This window comes from Cynocephalus volans, chromosome 6 (assembly GCF_027409185.1).
Source record: "Cynocephalus volans isolate mCynVol1 chromosome 6, mCynVol1.pri, whole genome shotgun sequence".
NCBI classification, from domain to species: domain Eukaryota; kingdom Metazoa; phylum Chordata; class Mammalia; order Dermoptera; family Cynocephalidae; genus Cynocephalus; species Cynocephalus volans.
In genome coordinates, this window is record NC_084465.1 from 15106927 (window position 1) to 15124368 (window position 17442).

Sequence of the window (17442 nt, forward strand, 5' to 3'; positions counted from 1 at the left end):
AGTTTGACTGATCTAGTGACCTGCCAAGTCTGACAAGGTGAAGGTAGAGAGCAGCACTGAACGGAGAGGGCAGAGTACTCTCTTTCCCACATGGGGCTCTCCAGGCATCATGAATGAAATAGAAAGATAAAATTGCAGACTGAAGCAAAAGGTTCACAATACATATGTCTGACTAGAAGACATATCCAGAATATATGAAGAATTCTTATAAATTAATATAGAAAAGACATATAACTCAAATTTTCAAACTTGGCAAAAGAATTAATAAGTACATCATAAATACAGACATGCAAAGAGATAACAAACACATAAAAATGTTCTCAACACCATTAACCATTAGAGAAATGCAAATTAAAGCCCTAGTGGGAGAACAACTTTATACCAGTAAATTCAACAGCAGACAAAACAGACAAATGCATTGAAAAACACAACTGCCAAAAATCACTCAAAAGAAAATACATTACACCTACAGCTAACATCACAGTAGATGGTGAAAGACTGAATGCCTTTCCCCCAAGACTGAGAGGAAGGCAAGCATGTCCACCTTCCTCACTTCTATTCAACATTGTCCTGGAGATCCCAACAAGTGCAATGAGGCAGGAGAAGAAGGGAAAAGCATTCAGACGGTAAAGATAGATGCTAGACAGCCTTTATTCACAGATGACAGTCATATATGTAGGAATCCTAAGTAGTGTACAAAAACCTACCAGAAATAGTAGATGAGTCTAGTCAAGTTTGAGGATACAAGTTAAATATACAAAATTAAACTACATTCTTGTGTAAGAGCAATGAAAATGAGAATTTGAAATTAAGATTATCATAAACAATATCATCCAAAAATCAATTACTTAAAGAGAAATGACAAAAAATATGCAGTGGTTACCTGCGATGGGGGTGGGGATATTGACCTGAAGGGGATAGGATGTGGAAGAGGTGATGAAATGTCCTACACCTTGGTTGGGGTTATGTTGCAGGCATGTTCCCATTTGACAAAATGCATATAATTGAACATTTACTATTGCATATTTCACTGTACATAATAGAAAATGTATTCCACTAGCCAGATTTAACAACTCAATATTTTTGTATTCATTTTCCCAAGGAGTGTTTTTTCTAAAATTACTTACAAAAATATACATGTTATCAGATATTCACAGAGCTCAGCTGACTGTTGTTACCAGGTCACATATTCATGGATATCCAAATTGTACTAATGCTGGCCCTAACATATCAGCATTCTCAGGAAGTCCAGCCTTGGCCAGGCCTTGATTCCTTCCTGTTTATTTCTTGCTCAGAAATCACCTTATCCCTGAGGCTGAGCGAGGCAAGGGTTGACTCATGGGTCTCTCCTTCTGCTGACCAGGGTTGCCACAGGAGCTTTCCTTTCTTCCCAGCTGCCTAGAACAATAGCTCTGTCTGCTGCTGCCAGGGTCAGGGTGGGGGAAGGGAAGGGGCACTTGTCACAATATACCATCTCCGGTGTCCTGACCTCTGCTTTTTTAACCTTGGGTGCAGGGCCCTGCCTGTGTGCTCAAGCCATAGTGTTTCCTCAAGGAAGAGGGATGGTGCTTCTGCCTTAGGGCAGATCTGTCAGGGAAACCCCAGAGCAAAACTCCCTGAGCCACCATTGCCACAGCTCTCAGTAGACATCTGGGTCATTCCCCACAGCTCTTTTCCCCAACGCCCCCTCCCACCAACCCCCCAATAGCATCAGAGTGCCTGAGTCTGGAGTCTTTAAAATACCAGCTCACCTCCTACTACTGTAGGGCAAATGCAAATTAATGCACATACTTCCCTCTTTCTTTTCTTAGATCCTTTACTTTAGAAGTCTTGTCCTAAATTCTTTGTCTCTTTGAAATGTACATAAATCTTTTAAAAGTAAATAAACCTCTTCCCAATTTTAAATTGTCAAGAAATATCTTAGAACCTGGAACCATCTCTTCAAAATGTAATCATCAAAGAAGACAGGAACCCTGTCTCCCAGTTATCTGGCAAAGGTGGGAGCCTAACATAAGAACATTATTTAATTAGGCAGGAACCTAATTAGAAACTTAACTTAGGTAGGAGACTCACTTAGGGACTTAACTCGAGCAAGAACCTAACTTAGGAGCCTAACTTAGGTGGGTGCTTCTCTCCAAGCTGCAAAACTACCTCCTTTCATAGAGATGTGAGAAATTTGTTCACACCTTGGATAAAGCCAATTAGCTAACACAGATGACCCCCCCCCAATTACCAAGTGAATCCAGGAAGAACTATCTGTGAACAGTGCTGCTGTCAACTCATATTTGTTGAGACTAGTTATTATTGATCTTGAGAACATGTATGTAATGAGTCGTATCAGCTTGGCTGTCTAACTGGCTGAGATTTCTTTCCTTCTGCAATCTCTTAGTGGATTTCCTGTGATGCACATCACGTTCTGGTTTAATGCTTACTCAATAACTAAACTGTTTCATTTTCCTTCTCCCTTTGTGGAGCGGTTTTCTGGGTTGGGAGGAGACTTTATTTTTAGTCCTATTTCCCAAACACAATGCAGACTGGGGATATATGTTGGCGTCCTCTGATGCAGGGAGTGATCATCAAGGCTGCAGATAGGAGGCTGGCTGGCTGACTGGCTGGCACAGAGTCCTTCCTCTTGGTGAGAAGCTCTGTAACACAGCAGAAAAATAGCTTTTGTGACTCCCCTGCTTTTTCTGTCTTCTGCTCTAGTACACATGACCATCTTTAGAACTTGCATCACTTAAAATCCAGGGTTCCGCTCCTTCTAGCCCTCTAAGGTGGAATATGCATGGAGCAGATACTTGCTGCAGAAAGTGCTAGTATACCCTGGAGAAAAATATAATTAGAAGACCTGCCATTTATGGAATACTTACCCTGCACTTGGCACTCTGTATAAATGATATCCAGTCTTTAAAACAATGCTCTAATGTAGAAGCTAAAATCTACATGTCACAGATAACAGAACTGGGGCTCACATTAGCCAGAGCCTGAGGCCCCATATGCGATTACAGTGAGAGGGAATGGGACTGGTCAATGAAATAATGTGAAGTTGCCATCAGAGCCTATGAAAAAAAACCAGTGTGGGAGGAGATAAAAGGAGACTCTACTTCCCATGGTCAGATCATAGTTTTCTTCCTGCATGGAGGAAAGTTAAGAATTGCCGTCTTCCAAAGGGCAGAGCCAAGGAGACCTTGAAGAACACAAGCTGGGAATATGGGGTGAAGGGGGAGGAGGTCAGCCAGTCCTGCAGTGCTGGGGTCACTGGCCTGATAAAAAAGCTCCTACTGCTATGGGCATCGCCACCTCACCCCTGTGACTTCCGTCTCTGCAGAGCAGAGGTGCCTGTGCAGTGCTGTGGCTACACTGCAGGCACGGGGTGCAAGGGTGGCAGAGCCCTGGGAGGGGAAGGAGACAGATGCTGGAGACAGAGCCCTGGATGTGCCCGATATTACAGCTTCATACAAGAGGCTTAGAGCTGCAGCCTTCCAAGCCTAAGACCAGAGTATCTCTGTTCTGCGACCCTGCCCCGGGAGAAAAGGGGCCCAAGGTCAAGGAGCCTGGGGTCAGTGGAGACTCAAGGCAAGCCTGGAGCCTCTTCCTGCCCAGGACTCTGAGGTGAAGCCTCAGATAGGACGTGGGTAGGGCAAAGTGTCCCACTTTGTGTCTGTTGTAATTATTAACAGCATCCCCTTCACATATGTTTTATTTCGATATGGTCACCCCAAAAATCTTAATATACACATCGGTCCCAAATTGTGCATGTCCTGTGTGGTCCCAGGAAACCCTTCTAGAGGAGGTGGTGACTTCATAGCATGAAGAGGAGTTCCCTGACTGGGTTGGACTGGCCCCTGCATCATATATGACTCTGTGATTGATTCCTCTTCTGAAACCCAGGGGGTCTCTACAGTGCACCAACACACTTTCAATATCTTGTGATAGAGAACCTTTTGTCAATGGCCTAATGAATGAGTAAAGTAGTGAGTGAATAAATGGGTGTATAACCAATAAGATATACTCAGCTAACCTAGCACACCAGGTCTCATTATTTTTCCAACTGAATACTTGAAATAACCTGTCTGATTATTAGGTAATCCAGTATTTTCCTTGTGTAGTATTTCCTACATAATCTTCCTGCCAATTGTTCAAGAATCTTCAGGTCTTAAATTCTGAGAAGTCAGTCCTGTTTCCACACATGAAGCTGAGTGTGAACAGTTCATTCCTGCTGCGCTTCCTGTTGCCACATGGAGCTCTGTGGGTATCTGTCTTTGCCCAGGTCAGACCCTCCTTTTGGCCTGGATCCCTGCTGGCCCTGCAGCAGTAGCCAAGAGTGTGACCTCACATACACATGGGCAACCCCTTGTTCCTAAAGACCCTCCCTGTCACAGGTGCAGGGCCCTGGGGGCCTCTGCCTCTGCCAGATACTGTCCCAGGACACTCCTTCCCCACCTGTCCTTAGGCTCTGGTATCAGATCCTTTGCCTTCTGGAAAGTTTCCAGCTAAGGATCTCTGGTATCCTCATGAAAATCCCTCATCTCTTCTCTAGGAAGGCTGTCACCACTCAAAGATGGAAGGCATGTTTTGCCAAATAGGAAGAAACAAAGACAGAAGCCGAAGAGGATGCAGACATTCCTCTGTAGGTTGTCCTGGTCACTCCCTTGGCTACATTTGTCCCATGGTGTCCGTAGCCACGTTCTATGGTGCCTGTGAACATTTCTCAAATACTATGGCCCAGATGTCCCTATTTCTATTTACCACTTGGGCAATTAGAGTTAGCTTTGACCTCCATTACTGCAAGCACCTGCAGCCTCAACCACACATCTCCCTGCCCCATCCACAGGCAGGGAAGGGCTGGCAAGAGCCTGGAAAGAGAGGAGAACTGTTGAGTTTTTGCAAGGGCAGGAAACGTGTCTGCAAGGCTGTGGCTGAGCTGCTGGCACACAGATACGTGGCTGAGTCTCCCAGCTGTGCAGGTCTGATCTTCAGGGTGGAGGATGACCCGTCAGGCATCTCAGCTGAAAATCGATCCTTGAAAAAGTCTGCCTTGTCTGCAACAACTTTGTCAGTAAAAGAAATCAGAAACTCCACTCCTTTTTCTGGGGTCTGCCGGTACCAATAGAGGTAAAAATGACCAGAAATGGGCTTACACCTCAGAGTTGCGTCCTGTCCCATCTCTATCACATAGTGGCGAGGAGTTTGGTGGACCCCAGGTTCCACGTGTCCTGTGGAAGAAACAGAGGCCAGAATGAGGCAAAAGTCTGAAACTGACTTTAGGTAAAGGCAGGATGTGAATTTCCCAGGCCTTGCCAGAACTCACCTGCTCTCAGGAGACCCAAGATCACCCAGAAGGAGAGCGTGCTGTCCATGGCAGGGTCAGGCAGGGCTGAGGCCTCTCCCAGCTGGGACTGTGGTCATCAGCAGACCAAGGGCGGAGACCCTGTGATGTCACAGTGCCAGCTGCATCCACAAACTCAGGAGCGCCCCCTGTGGGAGTGGGAGCGGGAGCCCGAGCACCGTAGTGATAAGTCACATCCCAGGTTCAGCCCCATGTGTCCTCCGGGAGGGCGCAGGCCCTCAGGACTGCATGAAATTATGGGGCAGCTGAGGGGGCTCTTGAGGAACATGGGCTACAGGAAGGCTGGGCCAGGTTAAGACCCAAATCAATCAGCCAGGACCCACTCTCCTCTCTAAAGGCCAATGTAGAGCTGCACTCCAGAGGCATTGAACTCTGAGCCTGATGATCTCAAACAGTGGGAATAAAGAGACCAAAGGGGGAGAAAATGACAATAAAAGTGTAGGTGTGGAGATGAAGTCCAGGGAGGAGCTCAGAACTAAAACCAACAAGGACATTTCAGACTGAGAGAAGGAGCGTCGTCAAGGAAGGAAGCTCCCACCCAGGGCCCCCACGGAATCAGTGGGGGCAGACCAGAGGCACGTTTGCTGCCTGTGGGGCTCTAAGAAAGTGTCTCTGCAGATGTTCAGTTTTGATCAGGGCCAGAGTTTCATGTCTAGCTTTGAGTGTAAAAAAGATAAATTAGAGAATAAACACGCTGGAATATAGAGTAATAGAAGTGGTGAAATACGTACATATTTCTCAAAACCATTTCCCATAGGGTGAGTCTCCTGTTGTCCTTTCCAGCTGGCTCCAGCCCTGGGGCCCTTGCCCAGAAGTCCCTTCTCTGATTCCCCAAAGCTCAATGCTGCTTGACCCTGGGTGGCAACAACCTAGGATGGAAGAGGCTCCTGGGATCCTGAGGGGAAGCTTGGAAACTGTGGACCTGAAGTGTCACAGCAACATGCCTCCTCCCAGGACAGTGTCTTGGCACTGTGCAGGGTGTGACTCTGCAGTGGCCCAGGCGCTTGTTTAGAAGATTCCTATAAAATCTTAAACCAACAATCCACATTACAGCAGGCACGTTTTATTTCATGATTTTTTAAAAGGCATTTATATGTTTATCTTTTAATCAGTTGACAGGGCAGAGTCATACTCAGGAAAAAGAAAACCCACACTTTAAGTATGTGCGTAAAATGTAGAGTTGCCACATCAGTAGAACTGGCAGGTGGTATTGTGTTCTGAAACTCTTGCCAGGTCCTGCAGGAAATGCACGGCAGAGCCCTCGGTGGCCCCCACAGCCTCTTGGCTGGACCTGAAAGTTTGTGCACAGGGAGGCACTGACTCTGCGAGGCTGTGTCTCTGCTGCTGGCACAGAGATACATGGCTGAGTCTTCAGGCTCCAGGCCATCCACGTGAAGGTATAAGTGAGAGCCGCCTGGATAGTCAGGGGTGAAGCGATTTGGAACAGTCTTATTTTCGACCAGTTCCTTATAGTTGTAGGAAAACATGAGCTCGGGTGGCTTCTTAGCATTCTGTCTATACCAACACATATAATTATGTCCCAGATGTTGTTCACATCTCAAAGACTTCTTATTTGTCATCCCCATGACCAGGAATTTTGGTATCTGGGTAATTCCAGTGTCCATGGAGACTGTGGGGGGAAAGCAACAGCATTCAGACAGAGCCCAGGAGGAAGGCTGTTGCCACAGCCACAAGGAAAAGGCTTGGAGTCCAAGGACAGCCCATTGGAACCCAAGACTCACCTGTTCTCAGGAGAGAGAGGACCACACAGCCCAGCAGCCTGTAGCCCATGGTAGAGTCAGGGCCAAGATGGGAGGCGTCTACCAATGCTCCAGACACGCGGGCTGGGCTCTGGTCTCCTCAGCTCTGGTTGGTGGCTTTTCCTGTGAGGTCACGGTCCCTGACAACTTCTCCAAGGGGATATTTCTTCCTTGCCTTCTTACACTCTTTATAGGTTCTGATAAAAGGTGAATTTGAATGGACTGGGCTGGGATGAATGAGGATAAATAGCACAAGCAGAGTCCACTTTTTGCTCCTCAAGGACACTCCTCTGGCATTGCTCTTTGGCTCTTCACCGCCCTGCTCATTACATAGATCTGCCCTCCTCCCTCTCCCTTCCAGGAAGCCCTCTCAGCGACAGACCATTTCCCCCTCCAGGGACCTCCTGTCTCCCCTGCTTGGTCAGTGCTTGATGGAGCCCTCCTTGCCCAGCTTGTGGAGGGATGATGCTGGGATGACCACGTTCCATTCTGGACCAGTGGCCATCACTTAAAGTGCATGACTCTGATGCCAACAGGAGCCAGGCACTGGGAAGGACGCTGAAGGGGGGCATAAAAGGGATAAGCCACCCTCTGTCCCCATCGTTGAGATATGGGGCTTGGCTGGGCATACAGCAGACAGTACAGAGGATGCTGAGGGAGAACGTCCCAAGGCACGCTATTCAGAACAAAGGGAAATCAATTTGAAATGGACTTGAGCGTGTTTGAAATGTCCACAACCGATGCTCCCCACTGATAAAAGGATGGAGCCCAATGCCCCTGCTTCCCTCCTGGCCCCATCCCTCTGCTCACTCCCAAGCCCTTCCCCGAGCCTCAGCCTCCCAGGTTTCACTAGAGCACAGCTCCCGCCTGTGGCCAAAGCAGCACATTTCCCAGCCCACCGGCCTCTTACCAACCCAGCCTTAGCCGTCCAGACCTGTCCCACATTCCATAGAACCAGGGGCAGCTGCGATGCATTTGAAAAGCAAAGAGACTATGGAGAAGAGGAAAGCATCTAAAACAACAGGGAGAGTCAGTGACACCAGTCACCCACCCAGCTAGGACATTCTGTTCTTTACTCAACAGAGATGATCTATATCTGGATTCTTACTCATGAGCAAAACATATTATCCAGCCTCTGTGCAGCTTATAGTCCAGCTTGAATAGTTCAGCAAATACTCACTGAGCAACAGCTCAGAGAAAGCATAAAAATATCAACATTTTAACCCATAGAATTCAATTTTAGTAGGGCAATTAAATATACTCACAGATAACCGCAATGGAATAAAAATGTATCTTATATAAAGTTTAAGAAATGCATTCAGTATTTCAATGTTTAAATCATTTCATTCATGTGAGGGTGTGTTTCCTTATCTATTAGATCTGGGGGGCTGAAATGAAATGATCTCCAAAGCCCTGCCCATTTCTAAAATGTCAGCGACCAAACCAGGCTCATCAGTTCTACAGACAGCTTTCTTTCCAATTTGGGACTATCTAAGATCACCTTCCATGGGTCATCTTCTTCACCATTAAAACTGTTTATGCTTTTTGACCATTTTAATTATTGGAGTATCATTTATTTTCTTAAAATGTGCTATTATGCCAGTATTGGGTTTTCATTCTAGGAATGTTGAAGATACAAATAAACACAAAAAATGAAATGATCTATAATTCCCAGGAGATTTTTACCATCCACCCATTTGCTGTTATATTACATATTTTTTCCAATATTGTAATGGCAGTTGTAGGGTTAAGGCTAGGGTTATAAATATATGTTCTATATAAATCTGTGTTGGGGACAGGGGAGGATAGTTACCCATGATTTAAGTCAAGGGTGGATAATTTGGGTTTTTTAAGCCAGGGATGTGCTGAATCAGGAGAAAGGTATTACCATTTTTCTAATGTATAAATTTTATCAAATTTTCAAAGTGGCTGCCAAAGCAATAAATAAATAAATAAATAAATAAATAAATAAATAAATAAATAAAAAGGCACATGGGTTAGAATTTAAGCAAAGGGAGATGGATGTTCTCCTCTCGAACAGGTTACGTAAAAGATGGGCCTGCAACCTGCTACCGTTGGAGATATTCTGTTCTTAAATAAGGCCCTAAAATAAAGGCTGGCTTCAATTATTGCATCGACTTCAACAAACCTCACTTTGGCTCTTCCACAAAGAAAGAGAAAAAAAATTTCAGTCAGTAAAATTATATTGCATGATTCAGCTCCCAATAAGTAAACTAGATTCTAAGGGTTACCAAAAAAGAGAGAGAGAAAAGAAGAAAAAATGACTTTAAAGGGAAACTTTGAATAATAATAATAAAAGTGAAAGGCTTGGTTGCCTTAAGAACAATAGTTCACATTTCCCACAGCAAGGTGTGCATGGAAGGTGAGTCTAAGTTGTCTGAGGGATGTGTATGAAGTAGGAAAATGATCTCTGGAGGGTCTGAATTGCAAGAAGGAAGACTGAAGAGTGGAATGATGAGCAAGAAGTAAATTCAAATAAACGTGTTTATATAAAGTAGTATTAGTATATGTTAATTGAGGATAAATAGAAAAGACATAACTGGTTCTAAGACATCTGGGGTTTGGAGTATAGAGTGCTGGAAAGAGCCTCAAAAATACGTGTAAGGAAATACTTTTTTTTTTTCCTGAGGCACTTCCTAAGTTGCATATGCAGAAGGTGGGACTCCAGAAGGCTGAAGAGACAACGTATTCTGGAAGATGGAGAGCTGAGCAGAGATTTCAGAAGATATCCAGAGCTGGAAGACAGTGGCTTTCAGACCCAGTTAGAATGGAGAGACGCTGGTGAGTACGCTGTGATTCCCACCAAGACCTGGGAAAGGCCATGCACTCTAACAATGACCAAGTGCCTGGGCTCCCTAAGAGGGAAGGCAAAGCTGAAACGGACCCTAGAAAGCCTTACAGTCAAACCCACTAGAATAAAACTCAATGCTATTGATATGAAGATAACATAATCCAGAGCCTCTACCCTAAAGCATCCACAATGACCCACACAAACCCCTTTATAATCTATTTTAGAAGTCTTCTAATTACTCATTCCACCAAAATCCTTCTCCCTTCTGGTCTAGACTGCTACCAGTGTTTTTGTACCAAAATACACATTTCATCATGTTGTCTCACTTGGAGTAGAACCACCGGCTAACTGCTACCTAAAGATTTGTCCAAAGTCCTTTCCATGTCTCACAAAATTTTCCATCATCTGGCTGCTGCCAGTTCTTGAGGAGCATTCAAAGATGACACTCACTCAGAATTGCGAGGGAATCACACTGGTTGTCCTTCTTGAGGATCCTGGAGGAGTCTCCAATGCACAAGCCTCCTACGATGCACTGATCCTCCCCCATCCTTTCTTTCTAGTTTATCTGTTGTCATGAACTTTCAAGCTCCTCCAATTTTTGTTGTTCTTGCTGTTAAACATATAACCCACTGATTATTTGAATTTCCTTTTGATCTTAGAAACCTTTCCCCTTCCCTCTCTTTTACTCTTGTGCTAATCAAACCTTTCTAGCAAGAGTGTGTTTTCAATGTTATGTACAATATGTACCAATTTCTACATCAGAGAAAGGCAGGGAGTGGCTCCTTCCATTAGTTAAGATCTTCAGTGCAAGGGGCAGGGTCCTTCATTGTTTGTGAGTCCTAGTACTCCAGTGACTTTACTGTGAGCTCCTGCTCCAGCTAAGTAGAATTCTGTGAGACTTCTGTGTGTATAAAATGTACAGCTGCCCCACCGGGTGTACTGGCAGGCTGTGCTACAGACTTAAACTCCATCAGGGGCCCCACAGAGAATGGAAAGCAGAGCCTTGGGGCACAGGTGAACACGTTGCCTCCACAGCTTCCTGGCTGGGCCAGGAGGTTTGTGCACAGGGACGTGGTGACTCTGCAGGGCTGTGTCTTGGCTGCTGGCGCAGAGATACATGGCAGAATCATCTGGCTCTGGGGAATTGATGTGAAGATTTAAATGAGCTTTGTCTGGAGCTTCAGGTGAGAAGCGACTTGGAACTGTTTCATTTAAAATGAGTTCCTTATTACTGTAGGTAAACATAATCTCCAGCAATCGCTTGGAGTCCTGCTTATACCAGTACATAGCATTATGACCCAGACTTTGTTCACATGTAAGGGACTCCTTAGTTCCCATCCGTGTGATGAGGTATTTGGGACTCTGTGAAATGGCTGTGTCCAAGGGTCCTGTGAAAGAAAGAAGCAGAATTCAGACAAATCCCAGGAGGTTAGTAGCCTGTTGCTGTAGGCATGGTGGAAGGGCTTAGAACTCAAACTGGATCATGCCACCTGAGCCCAGGACTCACCCGCCCCCAGGAGGCACAGGGCTACATAGCAGAGCAGCCAGGAGCCCATGGCAGCGTCAGGGAAGACCAGGCAGGCTTCGAGCTCAGGATTCTGTTCTGCAGTGGGGAGAGACCAGCTGCAGTCTCCACTACCATGAGAGGCGCTTTGCCTGTGATGTCACAGCCTGCAATCACTTCCCCATTCTCAGAGTCTACTTTTTAACGTGGTCTCCTTTTTGATGTCCTGCACTTGCTCCTTTCAAAGGTCTGTTTGGAATTTCTAGGGATAGTCTGAGTTGGGTGGGCATGTTTCCTCCAGGACATGTCTCTGACAGTCATTCTTGTACCAGCAGCGACCCCCTTCACTTTCATTACCCCAGGATCCTCCCTGCTTCTTCCTTTCAGGACCCCCTCTCAGAGGCAGGCTAGTTTCCCTTCTCTTGCCCAAAGGATATAAAGAAACAAATAATCTGATCCTTTATACCTTCTTTTCTGGCAGGGCTGGCTAAACTGGAGAAGGGGAAGCCTCTACAGAAAGGAGAGAGGGCTGATGCTGGGATTCCTGGCAAGAACCAGGATTTATTCAAGAAAGTAAAGGAGGGAAGAAAGATGTGCTAATTTTATCATGGAGATGACATAATCCACAAAAAGACGGAGAGTCATAGGATTGGTGGGAATGAGGCAGAAGGCTAGAGAGGAACTAGAACGAACGGGCAGTGGGATGAATGATGTCAGGATGCATATTTTGAAAACTGGTCATATTTTTGGCTGTCCAATACTTAAATCCCTTCTTGTATTTGGGCAATTTCCCAAAGTTTGGGTCTTAGTGAGGAAGGCATGTGTGCTTGTATGTTTTCTAAGCAAAATATTTCTGCCATTCTAGAAACAAAATTTCTATCACTGCCTTTGCTTTTTGTGACTTCCATGAGAACACAACTGCACCCAGCAGAGCTGTCTCCTTCCAGCAGCTTCCTAAGAGCTCAGGAGGAAGTTGTGCTATGCGCTCTGACAGAATAGGATAGAAAGAAAACCTCTTGTGTCCAATCGTGTCACATACAGACACACAGAATCCCATGAAGATTTCAGTTTCACCAGATTCTGTCTCTCTTTTCAGTGATGCTCACAATTGACTTCTCAGGTCTGCAAGGGGACAAAGAAAACTAGCATCCCTAGTAACTGGTGGCTCTGACAATTTTTAAAAATCCCCTTTTTTTTGCTGACAAAAATACAAGAGCCAACACACACATCCTCTGATGCAATCATATGCCTGCAATTGGACCAATGGCTGCCGGTTTTCCAAGTGGAAATTCAGTTCAAAACCTATTAGGTCTTCCTGTTACAGGTTGTTTGTCCTTCACCTTTACAAATCATTGGTCCATGTTATTTGCCTGTTTAGCTATTGAAATTGCATCTGTCCACAGCCCCAGGAGCTCACATCACAGCAGGACGGGGCTGAGCTGAGGCAGAAGCCCCACCTCATATCGTCTCTATTCCTCTAAGGATCAGGTCCTCCACCTTCACGGGCCTGCAGATACCCCCCTCTCCAGCTAAAACCCTCCTCATTCCCAATCCCATGCATGCTCACATGCAACAAGTCTGACAGTCCAGGCTTCTTGCTGAGACAAGAACACCTGCACACCAATGCAAAGTGAATAGTCAGTATCTCACCCCTCACATTTCAGCATTGACTCACAGCCTCTGCAGACCACATTTTCCTGTGTTGCAAACGAACCCAAACTTTCTCTTAACCCTCTCCCGTCCAAAGATTTATCTTAGCCCCTTCTCAGTTTCCTGAATCTCAGTAGAATCACAGCTCCTCCTTGTGGCCAAAGGGTCAAAAAAATGCCAGGACTCAGTCCTGCAGTAGGCCAAGGGCAGCAGGGTGGCAGAGGTCTTAGAAATAGAGACACACACGGGAGGGAGGGTAAAGGGTTGTAATTAGCCCCTACCCCTCCCTTCTAAAGCTTAATTCTCAGTAGGCACACAGCTGAGGCACCTGGGAAAGACAGGAATAGGACCCTCCAAGATCAGGCTTCAAGTTATCTGGAAGAAAGCCCTCCATCCACACTGCCCAGAGCTGTTTCATGTACATCATTGTCTTTGAGGCATCCTCAACCTTAGAGGCAACTTTCACAAGAAAAGAGAAGGAGCCTTAGTCCCAGGAAGACCCAAGTCGAACCAGGACTCCCTCTCCCACACAGCGTGTGAGATCTGATAAAGCACACGGTCTAAAGCCCAGGCCAGGAAGTAAGCTATGGGTTCTAGAGGGACTTTCTGGGAATTTTAAAACCTAGGAATAAAAAGCCCAGGAACAGAGACTGAAATATTACCATTCAATAGTCTTTCTCTTAGTGTTAATCATTTTGGAGGAAAATATCAGACTCATAGATTCTGCAAAGAATGAAGTGTTTTAGTTGTTCTCAACCAGAGATAGTGTATGCCATATATTGGGGGGATATGTGTACATGTGTAGAGGTGCTTTGATTATCACAGTTTTGAAAGAGGTCCCAAACTTTATGCAATGTATAAGAAACTTCCATTCAAAATAGAAATGTTCCATCCTAAATGTCAGTCGAGCCCCTATCTACAAACACTGAAAGAGTAAAGACTTAAAATGACAGAAATTCACTAGCCCTGTGTTTTGGAAGAATCTGGGAAGTGCCTGTTTCCTCACTTAGAGAGTCAGGGACGATATCACAGAGATCGATAAAGCCAAAAATTTGGAGGAAAGAGTTTAAGCGACGGGATTCAACATGGGCTTACTAGAACAAGTGACAGGAGGCTTCACTTCTGCCTCTCTTCAGGCAGCTTCCACCTAAAGTATAAACACACTCAAATGTACCCCACCTTTAAAAAATATACAAACTGGCTTTCAGAGTTAGTGGACTGGATTGTTGCAGAGGAATACTGCCAACAAAAACAACTAGAAAAGCTTATACAAATATAAAATATATATGTTTAAAGGCATTTGAAGCCACTGAGGCCGTAAGAACTTAAGAGATTGCTATCTCAAAGAATAAATCTGAAAAACCAATTTTTCCTTAAAGCCATTTACCAATTTAATATCACCAGCTAAAGAGCTGAGAAGAAAGAGCAGACTGAAATGGCAAGAGGCTTAGAGGACTGTCCATCACCTTTCCGGTCTGGAGAACGCATATGTATTCAGTGACTACTGAAAAGGAGAGGATCCTGGTAAAGCCCCCAGGCCCTGGGGCTGGAGGTGGGAGCAGGAATTGACTGAAAATGACCACAAAGGAACTGTTGGGGCCAGTGGAAATGTTTAGAACTAAATCACGGTGATAGTCGCACAATGACGAAAATTGTTAAAACTTATTGAATTGTACTTTGAAATGAGCAAATATTATGTTGTGTAAATTACACTTTAATAGAGCTGTTAAAAATACTGCAGACATTTAGTTTGGAACTTAAATGGCTATACTCTAAGTGTAACAGTGAACAGCCATCACAAAGGCTGAATAGCTTGAGTCCAGGTCAATCATGACCTAAATTCAGGTGACCTGCCCCTGTGACAATTTCCTGGCAGAAGCAAAAATGAATCCTTTCTGCAGGACGATGAAATGATTCAGAACTTCAAATTAGCTCTATAATTCTTTATATACCATATCTGGCTTTTAAACAAATTACTGGGTGTGTGAGGAAACAAGATCACATGACCAAAAACCAAGAAGAGAAAACAGGCAAAACCCTAACAGGTTCAGATATTAGAGTTATCACACACTGATTTTAAATAACTGACATTAATATATTCAACAAAGTAAATTTATAAATGAAGAATTTTAACAGACAGCTTGAAACTGTAGTCTAGATTTAAATGAAAATTCTAGACCTGAAATATACGAAACATCTAAAATTGAGAATTCAATATATATGTTTAAAAGAAGAATGGATAAAGCTGAGAAGAATAAAGTGGAAAATAAGTCAAATGAAAATATCCACACCAAATCAGAGAAACAAAAAGATAGAAAACATAAGGGAAATCATGTTAATGGGGCCATCACTGTAGAGAGGTGGCTGTCCCTCAATCTCAGTTCTTCTAGGTGGCCTGAGACTAATGTAAATGCTTTTGCTTACTTGTTCTTATTCCCCAGTGGCTGAGGATTGCTGCATAGAGCAATAACTCCCTCACACTTCTGGACTGTGCATGCATCAGTACCATGCAGGCCACCAATGTGTCTTATGCCACAGCAGCAGAGTAGTTTTTGAAAACATATGGCCCACATTTAGGATGAGGTGCGATCACTATGGAGTGGGTCAATATCTGTATGGAATTGTTCATCCTAGCTGTGGCTAGAATCAAAGGAGGGATCAAGAGGATATAAGAGTGCATAGAGGCATTCAATACAATCTACTTTTGCATTACTTCCATTAAGTCCAAGTACATGTCTTCAAAGGAGTGGTTAGCTGCAATCTATACAAATACAGGAGATTTAAAGCAATAAGTTACAGGCCTGTTGCTATCACTGGTACTCAAGGCCATAAATGATATTCATCATCCCCTCTCTCCACCACCACTTCTATATTTCCTTCAATCTTGCTCATCACTTCAGTAATCTAACTTGCTAGTTCAATGGTGTGACTCAGACCTTCATCCCTTAGGGTTTTGTGCCCTTCATTGCCTTTACTTTGTCATGCCATGATTGCCACAATGTCAAAATTATCTTTACCATCAGGAATTAAAGACCAAGAGATATTTAAGTTAGTTCCTGAGTCCCAGGTAAACCTTTCTCTGATCCCATTGTGTAGAAACAAATCTATAACCTCATGATAAACAAGATCAAATATGCTCATCTTTATTTGCTGGTGTCACAGCAAGAGGAGCCTAAAATGACCAGGTATAGTCATAGTCCAGGTTCAGCAGAATCCTTATTATGTCTTGTGGTGGAAGCCTCCATCTACTCTTTTCCCCCTGCCTTCAGGAATCAGGATCTATTATCTGGAAAACACTAAAAATATAGGGACAGGAAGAACAAATGTACAACTGGACATTGGGATTGAGGATGAGAGGGGCGATAACCCTTCTTTCACCCCTTGACTTCTGCATTTATGTATTGGGTACATAGCGCCATATTTCAGCCATTGGTTCAATGCATATTTCATCCTAGAGAATGTCACCCCAGCCCTACCAAGTGTTATCTCTGAGCTGGCACCTTAGCTGAACATTTGATAGGTCATTATTTCACTCTATGAAGCCAGATGCTTTTGAGTGATAGAGTATATGAAAGAAGAAAAAAAAAGGATCCCATAATCATGAACCCAATTTTTCATTTCCATACATACAAAATGGGATTCTTTTGTCTGAGGCAAAGTTGTGTGGGAACTCATACTAGTGAATAGTCATTGTCTTCAAATGTTGGTAATGCATGAAAGTTAGCAAACAAATGAATTCAGGTGTTTATAACTGAGATGGTCTCACATTTTTTCTTTTCTCCCATGCATTGCTTGAGCCCATCCTGACTTATTACGAGGAAATACATTATTTTACTTTTGAAGTCTTTTCTCCACCTTCCCTGACTCAACTCTTCAAGAACACTGGGGTCTTACTTAAAACCCAAGAAGTGAATCTGGCTACCCCATGTCAAGTAGAGAGTGACAAATTCCTTAGACTTTTGCTGCTGAATTCCATTTCTGCACTGCCCAGCTTTATCCTGTTGATTCTCTTGCTGGCCTAGATCTCTGCTAACCTTCATGTCGTGGCCAAATACTGAACTCCATGGTTACTATTCTGTTAGTTCATTCTCACAAGGGCTAGCATTATTATCCCAAAGGCATCACACCAGGCTGACAGGATCATCAGGTATGCCTACTCTTGGCCACATGTTGGGAAAGACTCATTGATATGTAGGCCCTTGTGCTGAGATCCTTGTCCTTCTGACTGATGACTTGCATTCATGATCCTCTATACTCTCCTATAAATACCTGAGCCCCTATTTAGTAATCGTCTCTGCTGTGGATTTAATGCCCCCCCCCAAGACTCACTGAAGCTTGATCCCCATTGTAACTGTGCTAAAAGGGG

The 17442-nt window shown here is 44.3% G+C and overlaps 1 long non-coding RNA gene and 2 gene segments (V, D, J or C); all 3 read right to left on the minus strand.

Moving 5' to 3' along the window:
• Positions 1-4803: 4803 nt before the first annotated feature.
• LOC134380860 (T cell receptor beta variable 2-like) lies at positions 4804-5360 on the minus strand. The segment is given in 2 exon segments: positions 4804-5216; positions 5312-5360. Coding segments are annotated over 2 exon segments (462 nt in total).
• A 1037-nt stretch (positions 5361-6397) lies between these two features.
• Positions 6398-8116, minus strand: LOC134381210 (uncharacterized). The gene is made up of 3 exons (XR_010023921.1): positions 8021-8116; positions 7093-7307; positions 6398-6980 (listed from the first exon to the last, which is right to left on the minus strand). It is a non-coding gene; the product is annotated as an uncharacterized LOC134381210 (long non-coding RNA).
• Positions 8117-10882: 2766 nt separating this feature from the next.
• LOC134380861 (T cell receptor beta variable 3-1-like) lies at positions 10883-11478 on the minus strand. The segment is given in 2 exon segments: positions 10883-11310; positions 11430-11478. Coding segments are annotated over 2 exon segments (477 nt in total).
• Between the last annotated feature and the right edge of the window lie 5964 nt (positions 11479-17442).